Here is a 23,306-nt window from a genome sequence, read left to right as displayed (position 1 = left end):
CTGAGAGTTAGTCATTTATTAAACTCCAGATGTGGCGTGGTAAGGCTAAAATGTCATCATGCTAAAATAATTATTGGAGAATTGAGACTTTTTTTCAGGGAATCACATGGTTGTCTATTTTATCGGGCTTCTTATCAACTGGTTTTTATAGTTTGATTACTGCACTATCAATTTGGGGAATAAAGTGATTTCTTTTTTTTTTTTTGAGACGGAGTTTCACTCTTGTCACCTAGGCTGAAGTGCAATGGCACGATCTTGGCTCACTGCAACCTCTGCCTCCCGGGTTCAAGTGATTCTCCTGCCTCAGCCCCCTGATTAGCTGGGATTATACGCTTAGCTAATTTTTGTATTTTTAGGAGAGACGGGGTTTCACGATGTTGGCTAGGCTCGTCTCAAACTCCTGACCTCAGGTGATCTGCTCACTGGATTACAGACATGAGCCACCACACCTGGCATAAAGTGATTTCTTGTTTTGATATTCTTGGAGTTAATTATTATTTAGGGTTTACTCTGCTTTCCAATGGAACGCTGATAACAATCAGTAGAAAAGAGTGAAAATTAATATCCAAAATGAACTGTGATCTCTAATGCATCAGGAAAATTCCACATCATTTTCACTAGTATTTTATCTTAACCCTACATACAGAAGGCTATAATACTATTAAAATGCGTTGCTTACTACTTACCCTCTTATTTCCACCTGTGCTACAGCAGTGATGTTGATTTGCAGGCTCACAAAATTGCTGTCTGGATTGTCCTTGTTGGAACTAAAACACAGGGACATGTGATTTAAATCTATCTGCTCAGATGTATTATTACAATATATGATCATAAACATTCTGTATATCACAGGAGCAACACGTATTACTAACCTGATCATTCAGGAAACAAGTGTATTCATTCTCCAAAATCGTAACCATTTGTACAGAGAAATGCTAAGATCTTTGAGGATCAATAGTAATGTAACAACTATCTATGAAGAGACACTCTATCTGGAAATACAATAGATATCTGGATAAACTAACACTTCTTTTTTTTTTTTTTTTTTTTTTTGAGATGGAGTCTCCCTCTGTTGCCAGGCTGGAGTGCAGTGGCTCAGTCTCAGCTCACTGCAACCTCTGACTCCCCAATTCAAGCAATTCTCCTACCTCAACCTCCCAGGTAGCTGGAACTACAGGCACACGCCACTATGCCCAGTTAATTTTTGTATTTGTAGTAGAGACGGGATTTCACCATGTTGGCCAGGATGATCTCAATCTCTCTACCTCATGATCCGCCCACCTCAGGCTCCCAAAGTGCTGGGATTACAGGTGCGATCCACCATGCCTGGCCAAAACTAACACTTTTTTAAATGGCTAAACCAAAAAGGTATTGAACTGAGTTCATTTTGCAACTTCTACCCTGGACAAATTCCTTAACAACTCGGTGCATATCATGTTCATTGCCCATTTAATAGGAAGTGACAGCACAGCCAACTCCTGATTTTTCTTGCTAATAAAGAGAAGAGCTGGCATGAATAATGCAGAGAAACACATAATCAAAACAGCATTTGTGTTTGGCTCTGGGATGCATCATACTATACATTGGCTTGGCAGCAATTTCATCTTCCTTACGGGTTATTTCTTAAGTTAGTATTAAAATAAGCATATATTCACTGCATACTCACCAGATAACTAGGACAAGGAGTTGGAGGGTATTTTAAAAGACCAGTTTAAATTACACACTTCTCATTACCCACAATGCCCTGAATATAGACCCAAGGAAGTTGGGAAGTTCATAAACAGGCATTTAGGAGATGACATGGATATTTACAAAATGCATTAAGAGTGTCTAGATAGAAGGTGTGTGTTTAACAATACTTCTTTGAACAGTGACAAAATTATTTTTTAAGTTTGCTGGGGTTTTTTCTCTCCAGCAAATATAATTAGATATGAAACAACTTTTAACAATGCATGGGTTTCAAAATGCATGTGCTATGAGGAAAATAAAACATACTTTACAAAGAGTCTCAACCAGTAACTGGGTTTTGAAGGCGGCTTCCATCTGCATTTTATAATCCTAATTATGCTTTTACTGAAGTCACTAAAAAGTTAGGCAGCTTTTAGCAAACCGAGACACAGCCACATCACCACTAACAGGTCATGTTTATATTCAGGTGTCGTTAGGAAGAGAAGGCGTCCTCTTTTTGTCATGAAATCTCACTCTGATTCGATGGACAAGCTCTAGCACCAAGAGGATGGTAATGGGGTAGGTTCTGACTAGCTTTTGAAGCTTTCCAAATGTGAAAGCTGGAAAGGATATGATAAAATTCTGCTTTCAAAGCAGGAGGAGGCAGAATTGTTCCCATGATGCTTTTGAGAAGTCCTGGCCGATTGTATATACTGATAAGACAACTTAAACTGCAACCACACATAAAAGATATAAACAGGCAAATGTCAGGCTCATTTCCTGGAATGGAGCATCGCCACTAAACCCATGACTGAGCTTAAGGGACTTGTTCCAGAGGCTGAACCCCAGTTTCCAGGCCATTTTATTAAGATCACATCTGGGGAGGATCAGTAAACTAAAAAAATGTCTGTGTGTGTTTTTAAAGCAGTATTCTGAATTCTAACCACTAAGAAGTAATTAAGTAATTTTACTTATTGTAGACTTTATGGTTCTAAATATATTATGAGTAATTCTTTAGTTTGGAAATTTAAATATATTTTTGCCACAGATTAACCAGACTTTTTTCTATTTCTAGTTCACTACTGCTTGGCAGCTGTGGAAATTAGAATTATGAAAAAACAAAGTTTCATATATATAAGTTATTGCATAATTCTATTGTATTTTCTTCCCAAGTGGTTTAAATAACACACTTTTCATTACCCACAATACCGTGAATATGTAAATAGACATTGAATATTGAAATTATCCTTGAAAACAAGTCTAACACTAGGCTTTTAGAGGCTGTTTTGAAATGCAGCAAGAACAGCAGCAGACTCTAAGTCCAGACCTTCTAGTCGGGCTAATCAAAATCATCTTTTGTCACACAGACTTGCCATGACACTTGCTACTGCATACCAGTGGTGTCAGCAAAATCTCCTGGTAAGAAAGGAACCAGGCTTGATAAATAACTCGGATGCTTCCTTGACCTCTTTCCTGAAAGGAAAGCTCCCTCACTAATACCACTGCTACATCCAAACAAGCCATCCATCACCGCCATGGAAGCTGAACTATTTAAACTGTTGGTGCTGGTTCTACACAAAGAATGATGAATTTCCTCTCTACAACTGCACCCTATGTTATATACTATGGATAGACTTGTTTTTCACTTTATTACTCCGATGCTATTTTCTTTTTCCTTACTATTTCCTATTTCCTGTATTCTAACATTCCCTCTATGCTTTCTGTGGTCTTTGGAATGTCAGCAAAGATAACACAGTATTCATTTCACCATTACTAAGGAAGCAACTCTGAGATGGTTACCAAGACCTGTTTGTATGCGGCAATTGCAATCTGAGACCCGTTGGACACAGGGAGGAAAATGTTTATGTCATGTAGAGTGAGGGCATGGAGAGATCGCTTAATGCAAATATTTGGTAACAGGAAATACTTTAAGTTTATTAACATATAAAGCCCATTTCTCTCTTGACTTCTATTTGTGGAAAAGGGATTCATTAAATGCAGGTCATGGCAGTCAATATATGCCTGTAAGAGTTTAGACTTCAAAACATTTGGTTTAATTTATTTTTGGTTTAAACACATTTAAACCAAATGCAAAACCATCCATCTACATCCTTATTTACAGCTTTGGAGTCAGCCAGCAAACCATGCAGATAAATGCTCAGCTCTCAAATACCCTAGTAACTGAATTTTTACAGTGTTTTACTCAAACATTGTATTCTTTTTTTTTTTTTTTTTTAAGATGGAGTCTCACTCTTATCACCCAGGCTGGAGTACAGTGGCTCAATCTTGACTCACTGCAACCTCCGCCTCCCAGGTTCAAGTGATTCCCCAGCCTCAGCCTCCAGAGAAGCTGGGACTACAGGCTTGCACCTGTACTTTTATTAGAGAAAAGGTTTCACCATGTTGGCTAGGCTGGTCTCGAACTCCTGACCTCAAGTGATCCACCTGCCTTGGACTCCCAAAATGCTGGGATTACAGGCATGATCCACCGTGCCTGGCCTCAAACACTGTATTCTTGCTTTTATACCTATAACGTATGTTTTGGGAATTTAATGCTATATGTATATTCCAGTTCTTTCTGCATTTCTGCATTTTTATATTTTTTAGGGTAATGTTAAAATAGTCATAAGTAGAAATGGAATGTAATCAGTCATGACCCTTTGTTTTAGATGAAGGGGAATGTTAAAAATGTGGCCATTTCTATTTTACAGCAAATTTGGCACTTCATTACTGAATTCATTATTTAAATGATGATCTACAGGATGGACTTAGGGAAAGCATCTAGAACACTACCTAGTGTCTTTTGCTTCTTAGATGAACTACTAATTGCATCCATTCTCTTTTGTAACTTCAACCAAGAGTGAGGAGGAAATATCAATGAATTTGCTTTGTACCAGACTTTCTTTCTATACAAAGGTTGTGTATTTTATGAGAGATGTATCTTTCCCCAGGTGACACAAAGCTTCATGTCAGTGGAGGATCAATGGCACAGACAATGATGGAGAGGAATAGAAACTTCAGGTTACTGTCTGGAGGGATGGTGGTACTTTGCCAAGACATGTTTTCTGTTTTTTTGTTTCTGTTTTTGTTTTATTTTTCTTAAGATACTTAGAAATATCAACAGATTTCCAAAATAAAAATATTTAGGGCTTCCTAAACCTTTAATATATTTTTATAGATACAAAGAAATGATTTAACACGCTTTTGGTAAAATGAAGGAATATTACAGAAGAATTCATTCCATCTGTATCACATCACTAAATTTTATCCAGATTTTAAAAACCTAAAATTCAGCAGAAAATGTCTAAGTTAAATTCAAGAAAGACTTCATTAAGGTCAGAAATGAATACCTAAGGTAAGTTGAGAAAACCTTCCTCCCTAGATATCTATCACAAAGTTTGGGGTGGGAGAGTAATTTGTGACATGGGTTGTGGATTTTAAAAATCTGCTACATTCTTACAGACTTTATACGTTTTTAAAAAATTCTAAGCCTTTTGCTGAAGTAGTTATTTAAAAAGTAATCCATTGCATGGAGTCATTATTCTAAAAGTTATCACACTCTAATAATACTTCTTGCAAGATATTAAGATAAACTTAGAAATTAACCATCTTGCACACTAGTATTTGAGACTCAAATTGTGGATACTGACTTCATATTCATTTAATGGTTAGAGCAAGGGTTCAACATGCCAGGCAAGGTATAAATAAATACAGAAGGCTTACATGTCCTGTTTATATCAGTGTTTTTCAAACTTTTTAAGCTGCAGACCACAAAAAATATATACATCTCACTAGACATCTTACTACACATATTTATACTTACTGAAAGAAACATTTCATGAGCTGTGCTAGTATATACTATACCATATTATATTATATTATATTGTATGTTACTTTCCATTCAATTTCCTTTTAATATGGGTCTAGAGCCATTAAACTGATTCCATTATCCAGTTAATGGGTTTAAGTTCACAGCTGGAAGCCCCGGCCCAACTGCCACACTACTTTCTTCAAGTCTTCTTTTTCACAAAATATTATTTTCAGCCACAAAGGAGCAAACAGAATAGGTGGTAAGAAGGTGAAGTCACAGTTGAATTCTCAAACAGTGTCAGCCTTAGTAAAGAGAGGCAGCTACTTATATGGCTCGGCTTATCATTGCTAGAGAAGGGTTTGCCCTCAAAATATAGTATCTCACCTGCATCCTGCCACAGTGCTCACAGGTAAGCCGTCAGAGATTCGTTCATTCTTGGAAATTGAAGAGACTTCAGGATTGCCAATGCAAAATCTATGCTTTTTTTGCACAGATTTTGTTCTCAGGGACTAGCTGATGCCCAGCTGAGAGCATGGAGTTAGGGTGGGGAAAGGCATGTGCTTTGGAATGAGGAAAAGCGGAAGTAAAGCAGGTGGGAGGCTGCCCAGGACAACATTTTGCTATCTCATAACTTGGTCTATATAATGTAATCTCTTTTTCAAAACCCCTAAAATGTTGAAATTACTGAAATAATTGAGGAAAACAAAGACTAAATGGGCTGTGAAAGTCTGGGTTCTAATTTCAGATGAGCTTTTAAGGCCAAGGACCTTGACAGGTGGCATCATTTCACTGTGGATCTCTTTTCTGTTGAATGCCGTCAATAATATAGGCAGGTAAAGGTCTAACCTTCTGATTTGGAGATCGAAGTTAATGCTCATGTTTGTTTTCTCGAGATGTGGAACTGCAAATCGGAGGCCCAGGGAATACTAAAAAAGAAAATAAAATCACACAGGACACAAAGTTATTACGTGAGAGTAGCTTGTACACAACATCAAAATATTTCGTAAGTCATTCCTGCAAAACCCCACCCTGGATCACTGTAACTCTCTCCTTTGTTCTGCTTCTAACCCAGGTGGCTGAGAGCCGAGAGAAGTCATGCAATGAACTGCAGGCCCCAGAAGATTCAGGTTACAGTACAGGTTGTTTCTCTCTCTCCATTTAGTTCTGTACTGCCTCTTCTCCTGCCACCTTTTTGTGTGTTAAATTGAAAATAATCCAAATACATGAGAAGACACTGATTGATTGACTGATTGATTGATTGAGACAGGATCTCGCTCCATCACCCAGGCTGGAATGCAGTAGTGCGAGCGTGCCTCACTGCAGCCTCAACTTCTGGGCTCGAGTGATCCTCCTTCCTTAGCCTCCCAAGTAGCAAGGGCCACAGGTGCACGCCACCACACGATTAACTTTTTTGTTATTTGTAGAGACAGAGTCTAGTCTGGTCTTGAACTCCTGATTTAATGCAATCCTCCTGCCTTGGCCTCCTAAAGTGCTGGGATTACAAGCATGAACCACCACACTTGCCAGAAATTGACTTAGAAAACTATGATGCTTCTGTTCGATGGACATTTATGTAGTCATTGAAATTATAGCTGTGAAGTCAACGCAACAATATGGAAAATGCTTCTAATGTAATAACGATCAACAATGAATGAAGGTTACAATGTTTATGTGCAATGCTCCTCAGCTATGGTTTTAAAAGTCTACAAATCAAAAAATTCTTCTACAGTACAGGAGCGTGGATGTATTATAGGAAAATGTTTCAGAATAATATGTTCTAGTTGAGGTTATAGTTACATGGATTACTTTTTCCTTTTAAATTTTTCCAAATTTTTAAAACTGCATTTATTATTTTCATAACCTGTAAATAGATAAAAACATGGGGAAAATAAATTCAATGGTGATATAAATAAGGAAGTAAAAATAATAGTTAACACATCTGTAATATTATGTTACTTACTCTTCCAAGCACTGTACTATGCCTTACACACATGACCTCACGTAATCCCAAAAAGCACTCTGGGGTAGGGGCTGTTGTTGCTGACATTATACAATGGAGCAGCAACCTGAGGATTAGAGAGATGAAGTACCTTGCTCCAGGTGCAGTGCAAATAAACCACAGAGCTAGAATTTAAATCCCTGCAAGCTAACTTTCAAATCTGTTGTCATAGCCACTATAGTATCAGAATCAAACCATTAACACAAACTCATATTCACATGAAGCAGTAATAATAGGAACTAATAATAAATCATCTCTTTTGTCATAAATCAACAGCACCAGTTGACCAGCCCTTGCCGAATGTGCTTCAAATCACGTACCATCCTAATGGCTTTACATTTGTCATATCATTCATTGCTCCAAACACTCCTATAGCTAGGTGTTTTCTCATTTCAGTGTGACTTGCTCAAAGTATCACAGCTGATAAAAGGTATAGCCGGTATTTAAACCCAGATGTGTCTTAATTATAAGGCATTATGTCCCAGCAAGGATTATTTTATTTTTTTGAGACAGTCTTGCTCTGTCGCCCAGGTTGGAGTGCAGTGGCATGATCTCAGCTTACTGCAACCTCCACCTCCCGGGTTCAAGTGATTCTCCTGCCTCAGCCTCCTGAGTAGCTGGGATTATAGGTGTGCACCACCACACCCAGCTATTTTTTGTATTTTTAGTAGAGATGGGGTTTCATCATGTTGGCCAGGCTGGTCTCATACTCCTGACCTCGTGATCCACCCGCCTTGGCCTCCCCAAGTGCTGGGATTCCAGGCGTGAGCCAACGCACCTGGCCAGATGAATTTTTTAATAATTCCAAAGGAGCAATTTTCTATCAGCCTCTTCTCTCTTTTTCAGAAGACTTTTAGCTTTTACTTGCCTTTTCTACTTGAAGAACTCCTAAATCACGCCTCAAAGCTCAGGACAGGAGATATCTCCTGTAATACATTCTCTGATTCTATGGGCTGGGCCAGGCAAAATTGTTCTCCTTTTTATTCTCTGTCTCCTTTTTTACCACTCTTCCACCACTCAACTTATGACACTGCTAATTTTGAGTTTCTTATTGAGTGAAGGTTGTGTTTTTATCTTTATATTGCCAGACTCTAGCTTAGAACCTGGTTTATAGAAACAGTGCAATAAAAATTGCCAAAAGAGGCTGGGTGCAAGGGTGGCTGACTCCTGTAATCCCAGCACTTTGGGAGGCCAAGGTGGGCGGATCACAAGGTCAGGAGTTCAAGACCAGCCTGGCCAACATTATGAAACCCCATCTCTACTAAAATACAAAAATTAGCTGAGTGTGGTGGTGAGTGCCTGTAATCCCAGCTACTTGGGAGGCAGAGGCAGGAGAATCGCTTGAACCCAGGAGGCAGAGGTTGCAGTGAGCCGAGATCGTGCCATTGCACTCCAGCCCGGGCAATAGAGTGAGACTCCATCTCAAAACAAAACAAAAAAAATCGCCAAAATTGCCAAAAGATGAGAGTTTGTTTTTGTTTGCTTATTTCCAGTGATAGAAAACTTACTGTATTGCAATAGAGGCTACCTAATGTTGGTTTTCATTATAGAACAATCAGCATGGGACAAAGACCCATTGAAGATGTGACAATTTCATATTGGTAAGAGGTGCATGTGTCCTTAACTAGTACCAAACACCAGATCTCATGGCATTGATTTTAAAGCGCTTTCACTGACCCCACCATTAAAAAAAAATTTTCCCACGAGAAAATTTGCAACTTGTTATGAATCTTATTGGCATATAAATATCTTATATTACTATAGCTACTCTATGGAAATGACTTTACTATTTAAAAATCAGAAGTAAAACTTCTGAATACTACCTTGAATATTTTGTTAAGTTAAAATACAAAGTCACTTGAAAATGATTTTCAAAAGATATTAGATAGAACTAAACATTCCTGGCAATTTATGATGCTTTTAAAATCTTTAGCACTGCTTTTCCATTTGGAATTTTACCACAACCCACTGAGAGTATTCTTTTTAAAGTGCAAAATGAAGAAGAATATAAATCAAAGTGTTTTATAACAAAACAGAATGCAATAAAATTTGATGTGTTTAATGGCATTAAAGAATGAGATAAGAAAGCTATTAGGTTTCTTCTACTATAGACCTCAGAGATAAATGAATATAAACAATTTACTTCCCTGTAAAGATTATTTGCTGGTAAAATGAATTGACATCCTTTCACATAAACACATTTGTGGTTAAGACCCACTGCCATTTTTCCTCCACTTTGAATGATACTGGTGGCCAGTTTTGTTCAAGATTATCCTTAGATGACCTCTGGTCTAGCTGTAACACTTCTAATACTGAAAAAGGAACGAGTGGTCCATCATCTACAAATGCTAACACTGTTAGCTACCACTTCAATTCATTTTTCTTTTGTCTTAGGTAACCCGCTTCATATTAAATTAGGCCATTGATGCTGGGCTCGGTGAGACACGTCTGTAATTCCAGCACTTTCGAAGGCCAAGGCAGGTAGATCACCTGAGGCCAGGAGTTCGAGACCAGCCTGGCCAACATGGAGAAACCCCATCTCTACTAAAAATACAAAATTAGCCTGGCACATTGGCATGCACCTGTAATCCCAGCTGCTCGGGAGGCTGAGGCAGAAGAATCGCTTGAACCCAGGAGGCAGAGGTTGTGGTGAGCCAAGATCGTGCTGTTGCACTTCAGCCTGGGCAACAAGTGTGAAACTCCATCTCAAAATAAAATAAAATAGGTGGTTGGATTTTTCGCAAAAACTAGCAAAACGATTCATTAGCTTCCAGATAAAGGACTATGATAGTGAAAAATGTTCTAATATCTCAGTGTAGACATCCCATTCTCTCTTTCAATGCTTCATTTTAAAGTCTCATCTGTTACTCATTCGTTTTTATCCAAGGGCTTTTCACGATGTTGCAGACCGGATAGAACACGGGCTTTGCAGTGTGAGGCTTTGACCAATTCATTCAACTTCTCTGAGCTTCAATTTCCTCATCCATAAAATAAATACTTGACTCACAGGGTTGTTTTGAAAATTCAGTAAAATAACATTAAAAAGCTCCCCTCCTCCCACTGCTCAGTTTATAACCTAGAGGACAATCAATCCATGATCACCAATAATAATCTGTCATAGGAATATACTTGTCATTGAAATATGTATTTATTTTTGCCCCAAGAAGCGAGTTTACTATAGTTTTAGCACATTTTTGAATACCCAAGATCAAAGCAACATTATAGCACAAAAGAGCAAAAATATCATTCTGCATAATATTGTAACTTGAGAAAAGTTTCAAATGCTCAAGCAAAAGTATGAAACATCAGGCTAAAAGGTTTATTAACTGAAAGACTTATCAGCATCTTTAAAATGTAAATGCATACCTGAATCTCCCAAGGAAGGACATGACATTCAACAGTGACCATAGAATTCCCTTTTCAAGGCTGCTCTCAGGGGACTAGCACTCTTTGGAATAAACTTTGGGAAGTTGTTTTAATACAAACCTACATAATGATGACTTTCCTTGAAGTTTTTTTCAAACAGGCTATTTCACTGGTAATCATTAACATCTAATTTTGAATAGAGGACTATGTATGTTCAATTTATGTAAGCTTTGTTAATACTTTCAGGGTTCAGAATTTTTTTTCTGATTTTACATCATAAAATAATTGCTTACTGTAATATTTATTACTAGTTACCATGCATATACTTAACTGTAATTGGATAAAATTAACTTATTGGCCTGTGATCCCAGCACTTTGGGAGGTTGAGGCAGGTGGATCACGAGGTCAGGAGTTTGAGACCAGCCTGGCCAACATGGTAAAACCCCTGTCTCTATTAAAAATATAAAAATTAGCCAGACATATTGGTGGACACTTGTAATCCCAGCTATTCAGGAGGCTGAGGCAGGAGAATCACTTGAGCCCAGGAGGCAGAGGTTGCAGTGAGCTGAGATCGTGCCACTGAACTTCAGCATGGGTGACAGAGCAAGACTCCATCTCGAAATATATATATATAATTATATATTTAATTAATTATATATATATAAATATATATATATATAATCCTGAGTGGAAATTTCCTAAACCTGGAAACAAAAAGGAGAAGTACAAGAAAAAGGATGATGAGGAGGAGAACAAAGAACTATTTTTTCACATGTATGTTGGAGATCATTATTAATCTTTATTTTTTCTCCTTGCTATAAAACTACAATTTTCTGTACAATTCTTCAAGTAAGATAATGGAAAATATAAACTTGGTGAAGCTGATTCAAAAACCGGGTTATGATAACTTTTTAAATATGAAGATACTCTGAATGATATTCATATAGGAGGTATATTCGAAATAAAAGTTAATTTAATTGCCATTGCTAAAATCTTTGTCCTAAGTTGGTTATTTTTAAAGTCTTTAACTTACATTGCATTTCTTTTGAAATACAAATAAAAAGTATTTAAAAAAAATATCTGTAGTAAAAACAAAGTCTGCATAGATTTGTTGCAACTAAACGACACGCAAGAGTTATGTCTAAAGAGAAAGCATAGAAGAGCCTGCATCTTTCTGTGTTTGTGGCCTGAGACAATTCACCCTGTGTAGGCTGTAATGTGAAATCCCACTACTCTGGCAATTTCCTGCCTAATTTGTTGTTGCTGCTAGGTGCTGAGTTGCTGAGTGGTAACTGGAGAGCTTTCCATCTGTTCCCTGTAAAGTCCAGTTAGAAGGAAATCCGTCAGTATTTCTGGTTCTCTCTTACATTTGTTCCCGACACCATAGGGTTCCCAAGGTCACACACCACCATCCTGGTTACATTTTCCATCTTGTACTCACAGCTCAGTGGTCGAAATCCCTACAATGGGAAAGAACAGGGGATTTAGGGGGCAGCATAAATGACATCTTGACACAAAAGCCATGCTGGGGGCCTGGGAGCTCCCCTGGATCTCAAACACCCAGGAGGGTGACAGTGCAAAAAAAGTAATTGATGACCCTTAACTGAGAAGAGAAAGTAGCGAGAGAAAAGTAAAAGTTAAATTTTAGAAATAAATGTATTGGGTGGGTAAGCATATTTATTGTGTTTCATTAAGGAAGACAACGCGTAATATAGTATTTATAGACAGTATCTTCACTAATGTTAATGTGAAACTCAGAGCATGAAAATCACAAATTATTAAACATGAGTAAATAAATTTATTCTATTAAGCTTTACAAAAACAAAATGATCATAATATGTATAGATTATCATGAGATTCAATGATCATTTGCCAGAGAATTGCCTTGAACACCAATTTCTATACACACCATGGTCCCATTTTGAGATCATGCAATTGACTTTCTTCTGTTCTTCATTATTTCAGATGTAAAGAGAATGCCTTCATGTTTAGCAGTACTTCCTATTTCCTTTCCTACCCTTATATCCTATTCCAAGTAGAGTTCATACAAACTGAAGTTGGAAGAGGTTCTGGGAGCTATATACTGGTCAAATTCTCAAGGTTGAGCAGATGAGAGGGGAAATACAGATTTGTTCTGGAACGATTGCCCTTGGTTTCCAGCTCCTCTTCATGTCCGCATGCTATTCCCAGCTGCTTAGAAACCCACCCCTCACTCTCTACCCTATTCTTTTTCCATACCTCAAAACCTTTGGTCCCACTCTGCATGTAGCCATAGCTACTTACACTTCTCCATTGTTTCATTCTAACTTATTATATGCCATCAGTATATTATCTGTCACCCTTGTTCCCAAACATAAGCTTGCAATATGAGGACTTTCATAAAGGAGCAAATTTTGGGGGAATTTCTGTCCCTGTGATAGGTTCAGAAGAGGGTTCCCAATATAATGACCATTTATCCATCTGTCAGCTCTATTGAAATTCTATTTTTTTATCCTTTTTCTGTTATCTATTGACATTTTATATAAGAAAATAATGTAAAGTTTCAGAAACAATCCTCCATTCCCTTCTATTTTATTAACAAAAACCCAAACCCAAAACCCAAGCAAAAAACACGAAACATTCCCCAGACATCTAGCTAAAGAATTCTGTAGGTAAACCACACACTTTGAGAATATAAGCTTCAAGAAGGCAGAGGTTTTTGTGTCTGTTCTAGTCCTAATGCCTAGAGCAGACTTGGACACAAAGTAAGTGACGGTTCAGGAACAACAGAGTAGAGACAACTGACACCTTCTTGTAAAAGAGAAGGCTACAATGAAACAGACAAATATGCAACTAAGTGTACAACCCCGCTCCCAGAATCCCCCAGATAGACACATGGAAACATCTGTCCTAGTTATTGAGAAAGGAATGGATCACTAATATTTGGAGGCACAATTTAATACATCCTCTCTTCAAATGTCCTGAAAGACACTTATGTTAAAAGTGATAACATTCTTTCTTCTCAAAGATAGGTTTACTATGTATTCAGCTTCTTAAGGATCCATACCTAACCCCTAATCACACAGAGAGGCTTTGTGTGGGGATTATTAACTCAGTCATGAAAACAGAAAAAACAAAACCCAGAAAAATCTTTCATAACTGCTCAAATGTCCCTTGAATGTAATTCAAGGATTTAGTTTCTATAGTAAATATATTTTTTTAATCTCACCTAAAGGTTAAAAGTTATATGTACGGTTTTTCCTCAGCTTTCTGGAAACAGTTCTTTGACATCAATCAAAGAATTTTTTTCTCCCTTTCACATCCCCTCCACCCTTTTTCTTTTTTTAAGCGTTATTTCCTCTCTTTAATAAGAGGAGCAATGAACTTTTTCTGAACATTTCTAGATGATTTTCCTCTGCAGTTCCAGGGACATTCTTGTTCAAATCCATTTATAGCTTTTAGAGTGTTCTTTCACTGAAAACATTAACTGTGTACCCACTATTGACCAGGCCTGACAAATAAGACCCCTTGTCCTCATTGAATTCTTAGTTATTTTAACAACTGGAACAAGTAATTCTAAGCAATTGTAACAGCAATGGAAACACACAGTTGCAGTAGAGTTGGGTAAATTTTATGATAGGATAAATAAATAGTGACAAAGGAGGACCTGCACATAGATCCAAGCAATCAGAGAAGGCATCCTGGAGGAAGTGGCATCTAAGCTGATGGGGGCAGTGCATATCAGGGGTTAAGAACAGGGTTCCAGCCGGGCGTGGTGGCTGACATCTGTAATCCCAGCACTTTGGGAGGCCAAGGCAGGTGGATCACCTGAGGTCAGCAGTTTGAGAGCAGCCTGGCCAACATGGTGAAATGCCATCTCTACTAAAAATACAAAGATTAGCCAGGCGTGGTGGCCGGCACCTGTAATCCCAGCTACTAGGGAGGCTGAGGCAGGAGAATCACTTGAACCCAGGAGGCAGAGGTTGCAGTGAGCTGAGATCACGCCACTGCACTCCAGCCTGGATGACAGAGTAAGGCACCATCTCAAAAAAACAAAACAAAACAAAAACAAAAAACAGAACAAACAGGGGCCTGGACTTAACGTTTGACGTTTGAACTTGCTTCTACTACATAATAGCTGTATAACCTTGGGCATGTTACTTAATTTATTCTTATCTGTAAAACAGGGATAGTGACAGTAGCTTCTCTATAAGGCTGTTATAAGAATGAAATACATTCAAGAACTCAGAGGATTACTCAGCTCCTAGCAGTTGTTCAATAAATGTTAGCCACCTCAATTATTATTGTCTCAATTATTATTAAGCCTCAATTTTTATTAAGTCTCAATTATTATTTGAAGGATGAGTGAAAAGAAGTAAAAATAAGTAAGATAGACAAAGAGGATGAGGGAGCAGAGTTAGTGTGTTGGAAGGAGAAATGGCTGGAACAAGCTCTCCGTGTCATTACAGGTATGGAAAAGGAATTCAAGCTGGCTGGAAGCATCAGCATTTAGTGATGAGGCTCAGGAGGCAAGTGGGAGTGATATGATCAAGGGCCTCATGCGTCATCTGAAGGATTTGGATCTTATCCTCAAAGCAATGGGGAGCTAGTGAGGATTTGAAGAGAGTGCCATGCTCAGATTTGCGATTTAGAAAGATGGATTTTTTTTTCTATGTTAGCGGTAACAAGTTGGCAAGATGAACTAGGAAGACTGTTGCAATAATCTGGGCAAAAGATCATGCCAGCCTGGATGAAGGTGGTGACGGTGGCTGTTGGATGGACTCAGTTCAGAATCTCTTTAGTTCACATCCTTCTCTCCATCCAACTGCTACTGTCATCACCCTCATCCAGGCTGGCATCACTTTCGGTGTTAGAAGCCAGGAGATGGTGGTGTCATTCTCGTACATAGAAAATGAAAGGGAAGCTGGATGTGGTGGCTCACACCTGTAATCTCAGCACTTTGGGAGGCCAAGGCTGGGGGATCACTTGAGGTTAGGAGTTCAAGATCAGCCTAGCCAACATGGTGAAACTGATCTCTACTAAAAATATTAAAATTAGTCAGGTATGGTGGTGGGCACCTGTAATCCCAGCTAGCTGGGAGGCTGAGGCAGGAGAATCACTTGAACCAGGGAGGCAGAGGTTGTAGTGAGCCAAGATCATGCCACTGCACTCCAGCCTGGGCAACAGAGCAAGACTCCAATTAAAAAAAAAAAAAAAGGAAGAAGGGTGTGAGTGGGAAGACCAAAAGTCTAGATACAGACATGCTGAAGGTGAGGCAGCTGTGAGAGATTGAAGAAGAGATGATAACAGGTTCCTAGAATCACCAAATTCACAGAGACAGAAAGTAGAATGGTGCTTACCAGGGCCTGGGGAAAGGAACAATGGGGAATTACTTTTAAGGGTTGCAGAGGTTCAGTTTGGGATGATGAAAAAGGTCTGGAGGTGGACAGTGGTGATGGTGGCACTACCATGTAAATATAATGTCACTGAACCGTACACTTGAAAATGGCTACAATGATAAATTATATCTTATGTGTATCTTACTACAATCATAATGATGATCATGATGATAAATATAAAACACATACACTTTTTTCACAGAAAAATTAAGGAGAAAAATCACCAAAAGGAAATATAAAGGCTGGCTCAACTAAGGTTTCTGGAGCAAGAGATAATAAAAGACAAATGTTTTCAACAAAAGAATAGCCAACCTTACAATCAGATAATGCCTAATATTTTTCCCCTTGAGGAAAAAATGGTTAAAATATGTTGAACTGAGTTGAAATCAAAAGGTATACAAACCTCAAACTGTTTCAAAACAAGGAAGAAATTAGAATGTGGCTTAGTCACATAAAATTCAAAGACCGAGGGAAGTCTCTGCCAAAGGGAAATTGACGGAGAAAAAAGTAGTGAAGGGATCATTCGAGATTACAGATAATGTCCCTTGTAATGTTTACAGCCAAAGATAGAATCCTAAGTGCTCTCCCGTGTTTTCTATGCAACAAAACCAACAGTAAACTGGATGTTTTGCTAAAAGAACACTTTAGAATAGGTCCTTTGTTGAGAAATGTCGGGGGTGGAGTGATAAGAAGGGAATTGAAATAAAAATATGAGTGGAGCTCCAGAATATTAAAAACAAAACACACTCAAACTTCGTTTTTGTTTGTTTAATGCATTATCTGCACGTAAGTATCTGTAGGTGACATTTTTCTGTTTTTGCTGGTAGAGATTTTATTATGAAATGACATCTTCAAATCAAAGTGGTTATTAAACACCATTTTTATAAGTTGTGTGTATAATTACTCCATTTATTCTTACTTATTTATTTTTATCTTAAAGTGACTTTAATAGAGAAATGAAGATTTTAAAAAAAAAATCACATAATTGGCCAGGCAAGGGTGGCTCGTGCCTATAACATCAGCACTTTGGAAGGCCAAGGTGGGTGGATTGTTTGACCCCATGTATTCAAGACCAACCTGGCCCACATGGCAAAACTTACTCTCTACAGAAAATACAAAAATTGGCCAGGCGTGGTGGTGCACACCTGTAGTCCTAGCTACTCAGGAGGCTGAGATGAGGGTTTTGCTTGAGCCCAGGAGTTGGAGGTTGTAGTGAGCTATGATCACACTGCTCCACTCCATCCTGGGCAACAGAGCAAGACCCTGTCTCAAATAAATAAATAAATAAATCACACAAAACAAAAAACAAACAAAAAAACACAATTCAAGAAAGAAGAAAATGGGATGATTATAAAAACTACTTACTGGAGAAATTAGGGTTTATATTGATTTTCATGTTTGAAATAGCAGGGAAATGAAAGCTGAGTGGAGAGTTGCAAATATTCTTGAAAAGAAATGGAATGTTTTTTTCTATCTATCCAACTTCACTGTTAACATGGAAGAGTTAAGAATAATTTAGGACTATTTTTTAGAAAACTACTTATTAAGATATGACTAACATACACAAAACAGCAGGACATATTTAATGTATAACATTTGATGACTTTGGAGCTTCTTTTTTCCTATATATTTCTTCAACAGAAACTCATACGGATTTTAAACCAGTGTTAAAGATGCTCTATCATTACTCATCTGGATTTTTAAATTTTTTTTGTTTTTTACTAAGAAGGATTCAACTAAAACAAAAAGAAATCATGAGACTGGAAATGTGAATAGAGAATTTTATATTCCCTAAGTTTTTAAATGTCTTTAAAATACCAACATCACAACAACAGTTTGTTAACATCTCTTTAGAAGAATTAGTTTTCATTACAAATTATTCAATCATTAAAATGGATGAGGTCCTCAGGGGGTGTGGTATTTGGAAACTAGTAGACATTTAATACATTTAAGCTAAATGAACAACACTATCAGCAAGTATTTAAGGAGCACCTACGCTACACCTCATCCTGTGAAGGAAACGTGACACTTGGGATTTACCCTTAATTGTGAGTTTGTATATTTCCGACACTGAGGGGCTTTCTCTGTTATTCTACAATGTATTTATAATGGTTTTCTAGACCAAGTGATTAAGGACACTGCAGAACTGGAGGATGCTTTGAATGGGAAGATTCATGTTCTGATAAGGAAAGGGAAGACTATAAATAGCATTGTTGTCATTTAAACAAATAGTGGCATTGAGGAATGGCAAATGAGGAAGACCAGGCTGTTCCTGGTCATAATTCTGACAAGGTGGACCAAGAAGAAAGGGGAGGGACCTTGTTCCCCTTCCGGTGCCGGTCCAAGCTGTTATCAGTGCTGAGCAGGGATTGGTTGGACCTTCCTCCCTAACCAATAAGGAAAACCAGGCTTCCTGACATGTGTTTGAAACTGAAAGAACTCAACGCAAGGCTAGAAAAGCCAGTGAAGACAGGGAATTAGCTTGGGAGTTTAGCTTTTTGATCGCATTGGTAAGCTTCTTCGTTCAGTCGGTCTTGTTCTCTTTTTTGCCTTAGCTCTCAATCTTTGGCCAATTTGTCTTTGCACTACGGCAAAGAAGATATTAACACTGTGTAAGCCTCCCCCCACCTCCATGGCTCATTGCTGTGGTGATTTAACAAAAGAAGGTATCATTTTACTGTCTTTTATTGAGGAAGAAACTCTCAGCTAAGATGGCCTTTCTTAACATTTACTTGACTTCAAAAATATACTTAGCTCTTGACTTCAAATAATTTGCAGGCATTACCTTGTTGTTGCGTTCGATCCCAACATAATCTGCCTCTTCTGGTATCATTACAAAGAGTTCAGCTTCATATGCTCCTTCCCCTTCATTTCTTGCATTTATTATGAGCATAAGGTGATTTTCATCTCCAATGATTACCTGATGCTTATCTCTAAAAATGCAGTTTAGAAAGAAGTATTAGGTACTCTACTTCTTGGCTTCATGAATATTTTATTTAAGGATTTATTAAGGAGGAAAAGAAAAATGGCAAATGCAAAAAAAGAAGATGGATCATCATGAAGAGATGGTAGGAAGAGGCAAGATAATCATCTCTGGGTAAAAACGGCAGGAAAACATCTAGTAGTGTGTTGGTAAATGTTTAACAACCAGTTCTCAAAAAAAAAAAAAAAAAAGTATTGATTTATAACATTTTCAGATTCCAATGGTGTAAATCCATGCACCGTGGTCAATTTCAAGTTACCAACATATTTAACAATCTACCAACAAAATTCCTGCAAATTTAACATTTCACTTACAAGCCAAAATGAAGCAGCTTCAGCACTTCACTGAAAACATACATTAGGAAGAAAATGGACAATGAAATAAAAGGAAGAGAGGTGGTTTAGAAAGTAAGAGGGAGAGATTAATGCAAAGGAAATAATGAGACGGAAGAAGTAGGCAGATACGATAAGATCTTAAATCACTGATAGAGGATTTCAAGGTATTTTGAAGAGACGTAGTTCACTTAGAACTGCAAATCAAACCAATATTTGGAAATACCTATTGTACTTTTTAACTTTACTCAAAGCGATTGCATTTGAAGTTGGTAAATTATGAAATCTGGGGGAAATCCCTCTGAAAAGTTACCAAGTACATTCCAAACACTGGCAGTGAGATAGTTCCTGGGAGGAAAAGGAGCACAAATCTGTTTCTTGACCTCAAGATGTTTTACATCCTAGTCCATGTCTTCCCATAACAGAATACAGTGCAATTTCCAGTGCTGGAATGGGGGCGTCCATTACTGGCAACTGTGAAGCCCTTTGATTCTTTTCAATTTTGTGACACCTTCTGCTTTACTCCATAGAGTGCTATTTAAGTATTTGTTCAGTAAGTTAACATTAATTTTGTTCTGACAGTTTTAAGGATGCCTTTGAGTCATGGGGTGCTGAAAAAAAAGTTTGGTTGAAGGTGTAGATGGAACCTGCCTGTCTGAATCCTTTGTCTACTTGACTGAGGCAAGTAAATATAACCCGAGCCACCCCATCAATAAGTTTACTTTCAACAAAAACTTTTTTTTTTCAGTTTTGCTGAAAGATGAAATGGCCTAGGTAAAATCTTAGGGTGTGTCATTTGACACCAATGCCAAATAACTGACCCAAACCACAGGCTAACCCGAAGTGTAGCCAAGCTCAAGAATTTCACGCAGCATACCTTTGGTGGTCATTGGAAGTGTATACTTTCTCCAGAGAACCTTTAAATAAATACCTCTAATTCCATTACATAGAATGCACACATTTAGTTATTTAAACTTACGGTCTAGCTGACAGCTTCAAGTCAGGAACACACAGATTGTCTTCTCCACAGTCCACCAGAATGTGAGCCTGTGTTGTATAAACACACATCAGGAACAATCCAGGAAAATCTGAATCACACCCTTTTTCTTGAAAATTCTGAATGGTGCCAGAAACGGAACCAGAGCTTTCGTCTCACTATGCATGACTCTACCCAAGCCAATAGCCTACATTTCATGGCGATCTCCCAATATAGGCCACTTTACATAATAGCCCAATTCCAATGCACTCCGAAATATCTGTAAAGAATGCAACTCTGGCAATGGCTTGAGGATTACAGACTGTATTGCTTCCATTACAGCCACATTTTGAACAAATTAAATCTTGGTTGCACAAGAGGAAAGGCTTCCGAAAAACACAATCATGCAGTGTTTCAGGAAACATGGTAGGAAAACTCCCAAATGTTCCGTGTCTGCATGCAGAAATAAAAATGAAAGGAGCTGGCTTTAGTCTTAAAGCCATAAGAACGACACCGCAGAGAGCCTGCTTGAGAAAATACCGTCAAAGACCGCAAGGACTTACCTGTTCACTAACAACATTTTCCCTGTAGTAGTTCAATATTGGTTTCACTTCCAGGCCTTCCTTAAAGGCGGATTCGTCCAAACTGTAATTCAAACTAATGTTGATTGGAGATAATTTATCTCGGAATTCAGTTTCATCCTAGGAAAAATAATCACAAACTCAACAGAGGCTCCATGAAATAGCTGCAAGATGTCAGTCTGCAAAAGTCAGGCAACACTGGAATTTACTCAATGAAAGTGAATGATGAAATAATCATCTTTGCAGCAGGCTTAGATGGAGGCTGATTTATGTGGCATATAGTTGCCAGCATACCTAATATACGTGCAGTGATGAAATCATTTAGAGCTGCGGCTTCATTGAAACATGCTTCTGGAGCCAATCTTTGGGTTCTCCAGACCTTCAACAACTCATGCAGAATTGGTCAAGTTGCAAAGTAAAAGATTACACTTGTATATCATAAATGTCACAAAAACCACCATGAATTTGGACTTTTGTTTTCGTGAGGTTGCCAGAATTTATGAGTTCTCTCTTGGGGCTCAGAAGAAGAAAACATCTTGATTCTCTTCCTCTCATCATCTTTTTAAGCCCTTGCCTGCATGAACTGCAGAACACCTTCAGGACATTTGAAGTTCTCTTGGAAAAAGAAACAGAATTCCTTTAGTAGGGAGGGGTAAGTGCCCAAACAGCAAGCACTAAACACATGGTGGATATGTCACCCTTCAATTGTATGCCAATCAAGGGTCAGGTATCCAACTTTTCATTCTTGAGTGTGATTGTAATCTGTGATCTTCCCTAGGATGGTCCTTGCTAACTAAGCCCCCTAATGGAAAAGAGAAATTGAGACAGTTATCACAACCTCACAACTGGCAAGGTGAAGATAGGTAATTGTGTTATAAATAATTTTACTTTTTAAATTTTGGTAGGTTTTGAAGTCATTGTAAAAATACATTACTTTAAAGGAGATAATTATAAATTACTTCTAATAAAAGCTTTGAATGTCTAAATGTTTTCCTGAGTTGGCTCTGAAATGTGCATTGATAAAAATCTAACAAGACATACTCACATAGGAGAAAAATTCACATAAATTATGTTGCACTTTTATGTTTTTTGGGGAGGAGGTGGGTAGAAATGAAAACCATGTGAACTGAATGCCATTATAAAGATTTTGTTCAAAATGAAAAGAAGCCTTAGAAATTAATAGCAACACATCATCAGGTTAGTTGAAGTCAGGGTCAAGAGGAGAGTATTTGACCCTAAAATAAAGTTTCCTGCTATGAAAATGAAAACAGACGGGTGGGGGTCTATGCAGACAAATATGATGGTTAAATGGAGAAAAATGGTTGGAATTCGGATATGAAAGTGAGTGGCCAGAGGAGTCTTTCTGGCATACTTACTCGAAGGTAAACGATGAAACCCCGGCACTGGTGGGATTTCTGCCCTTTTATCACAAGAGGGAAGACACGATGAGCCTGATGGTTATCAAGGAAGAGTGTCCGTTTAATGGCTCCTTTCTGTTTCAGGGAATCTAATTGCACCTCTGCCATCAAGACTAAAGAACAGAAGTAAAGTAGAGAAAAAGTATTCAGTGAACACAGTGCTCTATCAGAGAGATGAATTTCCATTTCAAGTTGCTTATTCAAGAAACATTTATTTTTCATAGTTGAGATCAAGCATGATAGATGAACTGGAAAAATTTTATAACATACTCTCCAAGCTAAAAATGTTTTATAATGGTTTTATAAAAGTTGTCATTCTCCCTATAATTACATGTTCTTATAAATAATAGTATTACCAAGTACTGAAGTAATATTTATGTAGAAGGTTCCATATATGCAATAGATATCTTGGTATTCCTCAAGGGTTCTTTCATTTTATATGGTCTGTGCAGAGAAATGGTTACTGTTCAACTTTCTTAGTATAGTATAAGAATGTAAAAATGAAAACGTGCTTACCTATTGTGTTTGAAATGCTCTGGCCTGCGACAGATGCACATACTCTTAAAGAAAAGCTATAGAAAATAATAGTAATTTATTGGTTAATAAAGTTTTGAATCTAAAGTAGAAGCCTTCTTTTACCTCATCCCAGATAATGAATATCATTTTCTCTATATATTTCTAATTATACACACACACACACACACGCGCGCGCGCGTGCGCGCACACACACACCCATCCCTTCTACCAGTTGGTCTCAACACTAATACAGTTAAGACAAGTGACATTATCATTAC

The 23,306-nt window shown here is 37.8% G+C and overlaps 1 protein-coding gene across 2 annotated transcripts in view; it reads right to left on the bottom strand.

Moving 5' to 3' along the window:
- Positions 1–23,306, bottom strand: part of ITGA8 (integrin subunit alpha 8) — a 198,488-nt gene that overhangs the window by 65,925 nt on the left and 109,257 nt on the right. For both annotated transcript variants that reach the window (XM_025396715.1, XM_025396716.1), the window contains 8 exons: positions 23,029–23,084; positions 22,471–22,625; positions 21,077–21,214; positions 20,517–20,584; positions 19,008–19,155; positions 12,212–12,304; positions 6,326–6,405; positions 687–767 (listed from right to left, as the gene is read on the bottom strand). In XM_025396715.1, coding sequence (XP_025252500.1) covers positions 687–767; positions 6,326–6,405; positions 12,212–12,304; positions 19,008–19,155; positions 20,517–20,584; positions 21,077–21,214; positions 22,471–22,625; positions 23,029–23,084 — 819 coding nt within the window. The remainder of the gene's footprint in view (positions 1–686; positions 768–6,325; positions 6,406–12,211; positions 12,305–19,007; positions 19,156–20,516; positions 20,585–21,076; positions 21,215–22,470; positions 22,626–23,028; positions 23,085–23,306) is intronic.

Source organism: Theropithecus gelada, chromosome 9 (assembly GCF_003255815.1).
Source record: "Theropithecus gelada isolate Dixy chromosome 9, Tgel_1.0, whole genome shotgun sequence".
NCBI lineage: Eukaryota > Metazoa > Chordata > Mammalia > Primates > Cercopithecidae > Theropithecus > Theropithecus gelada.
The sequence above is the reverse complement of the archived record's forward strand: the minus strand, read 5'-3'. Positions and strand labels throughout refer to the sequence as shown.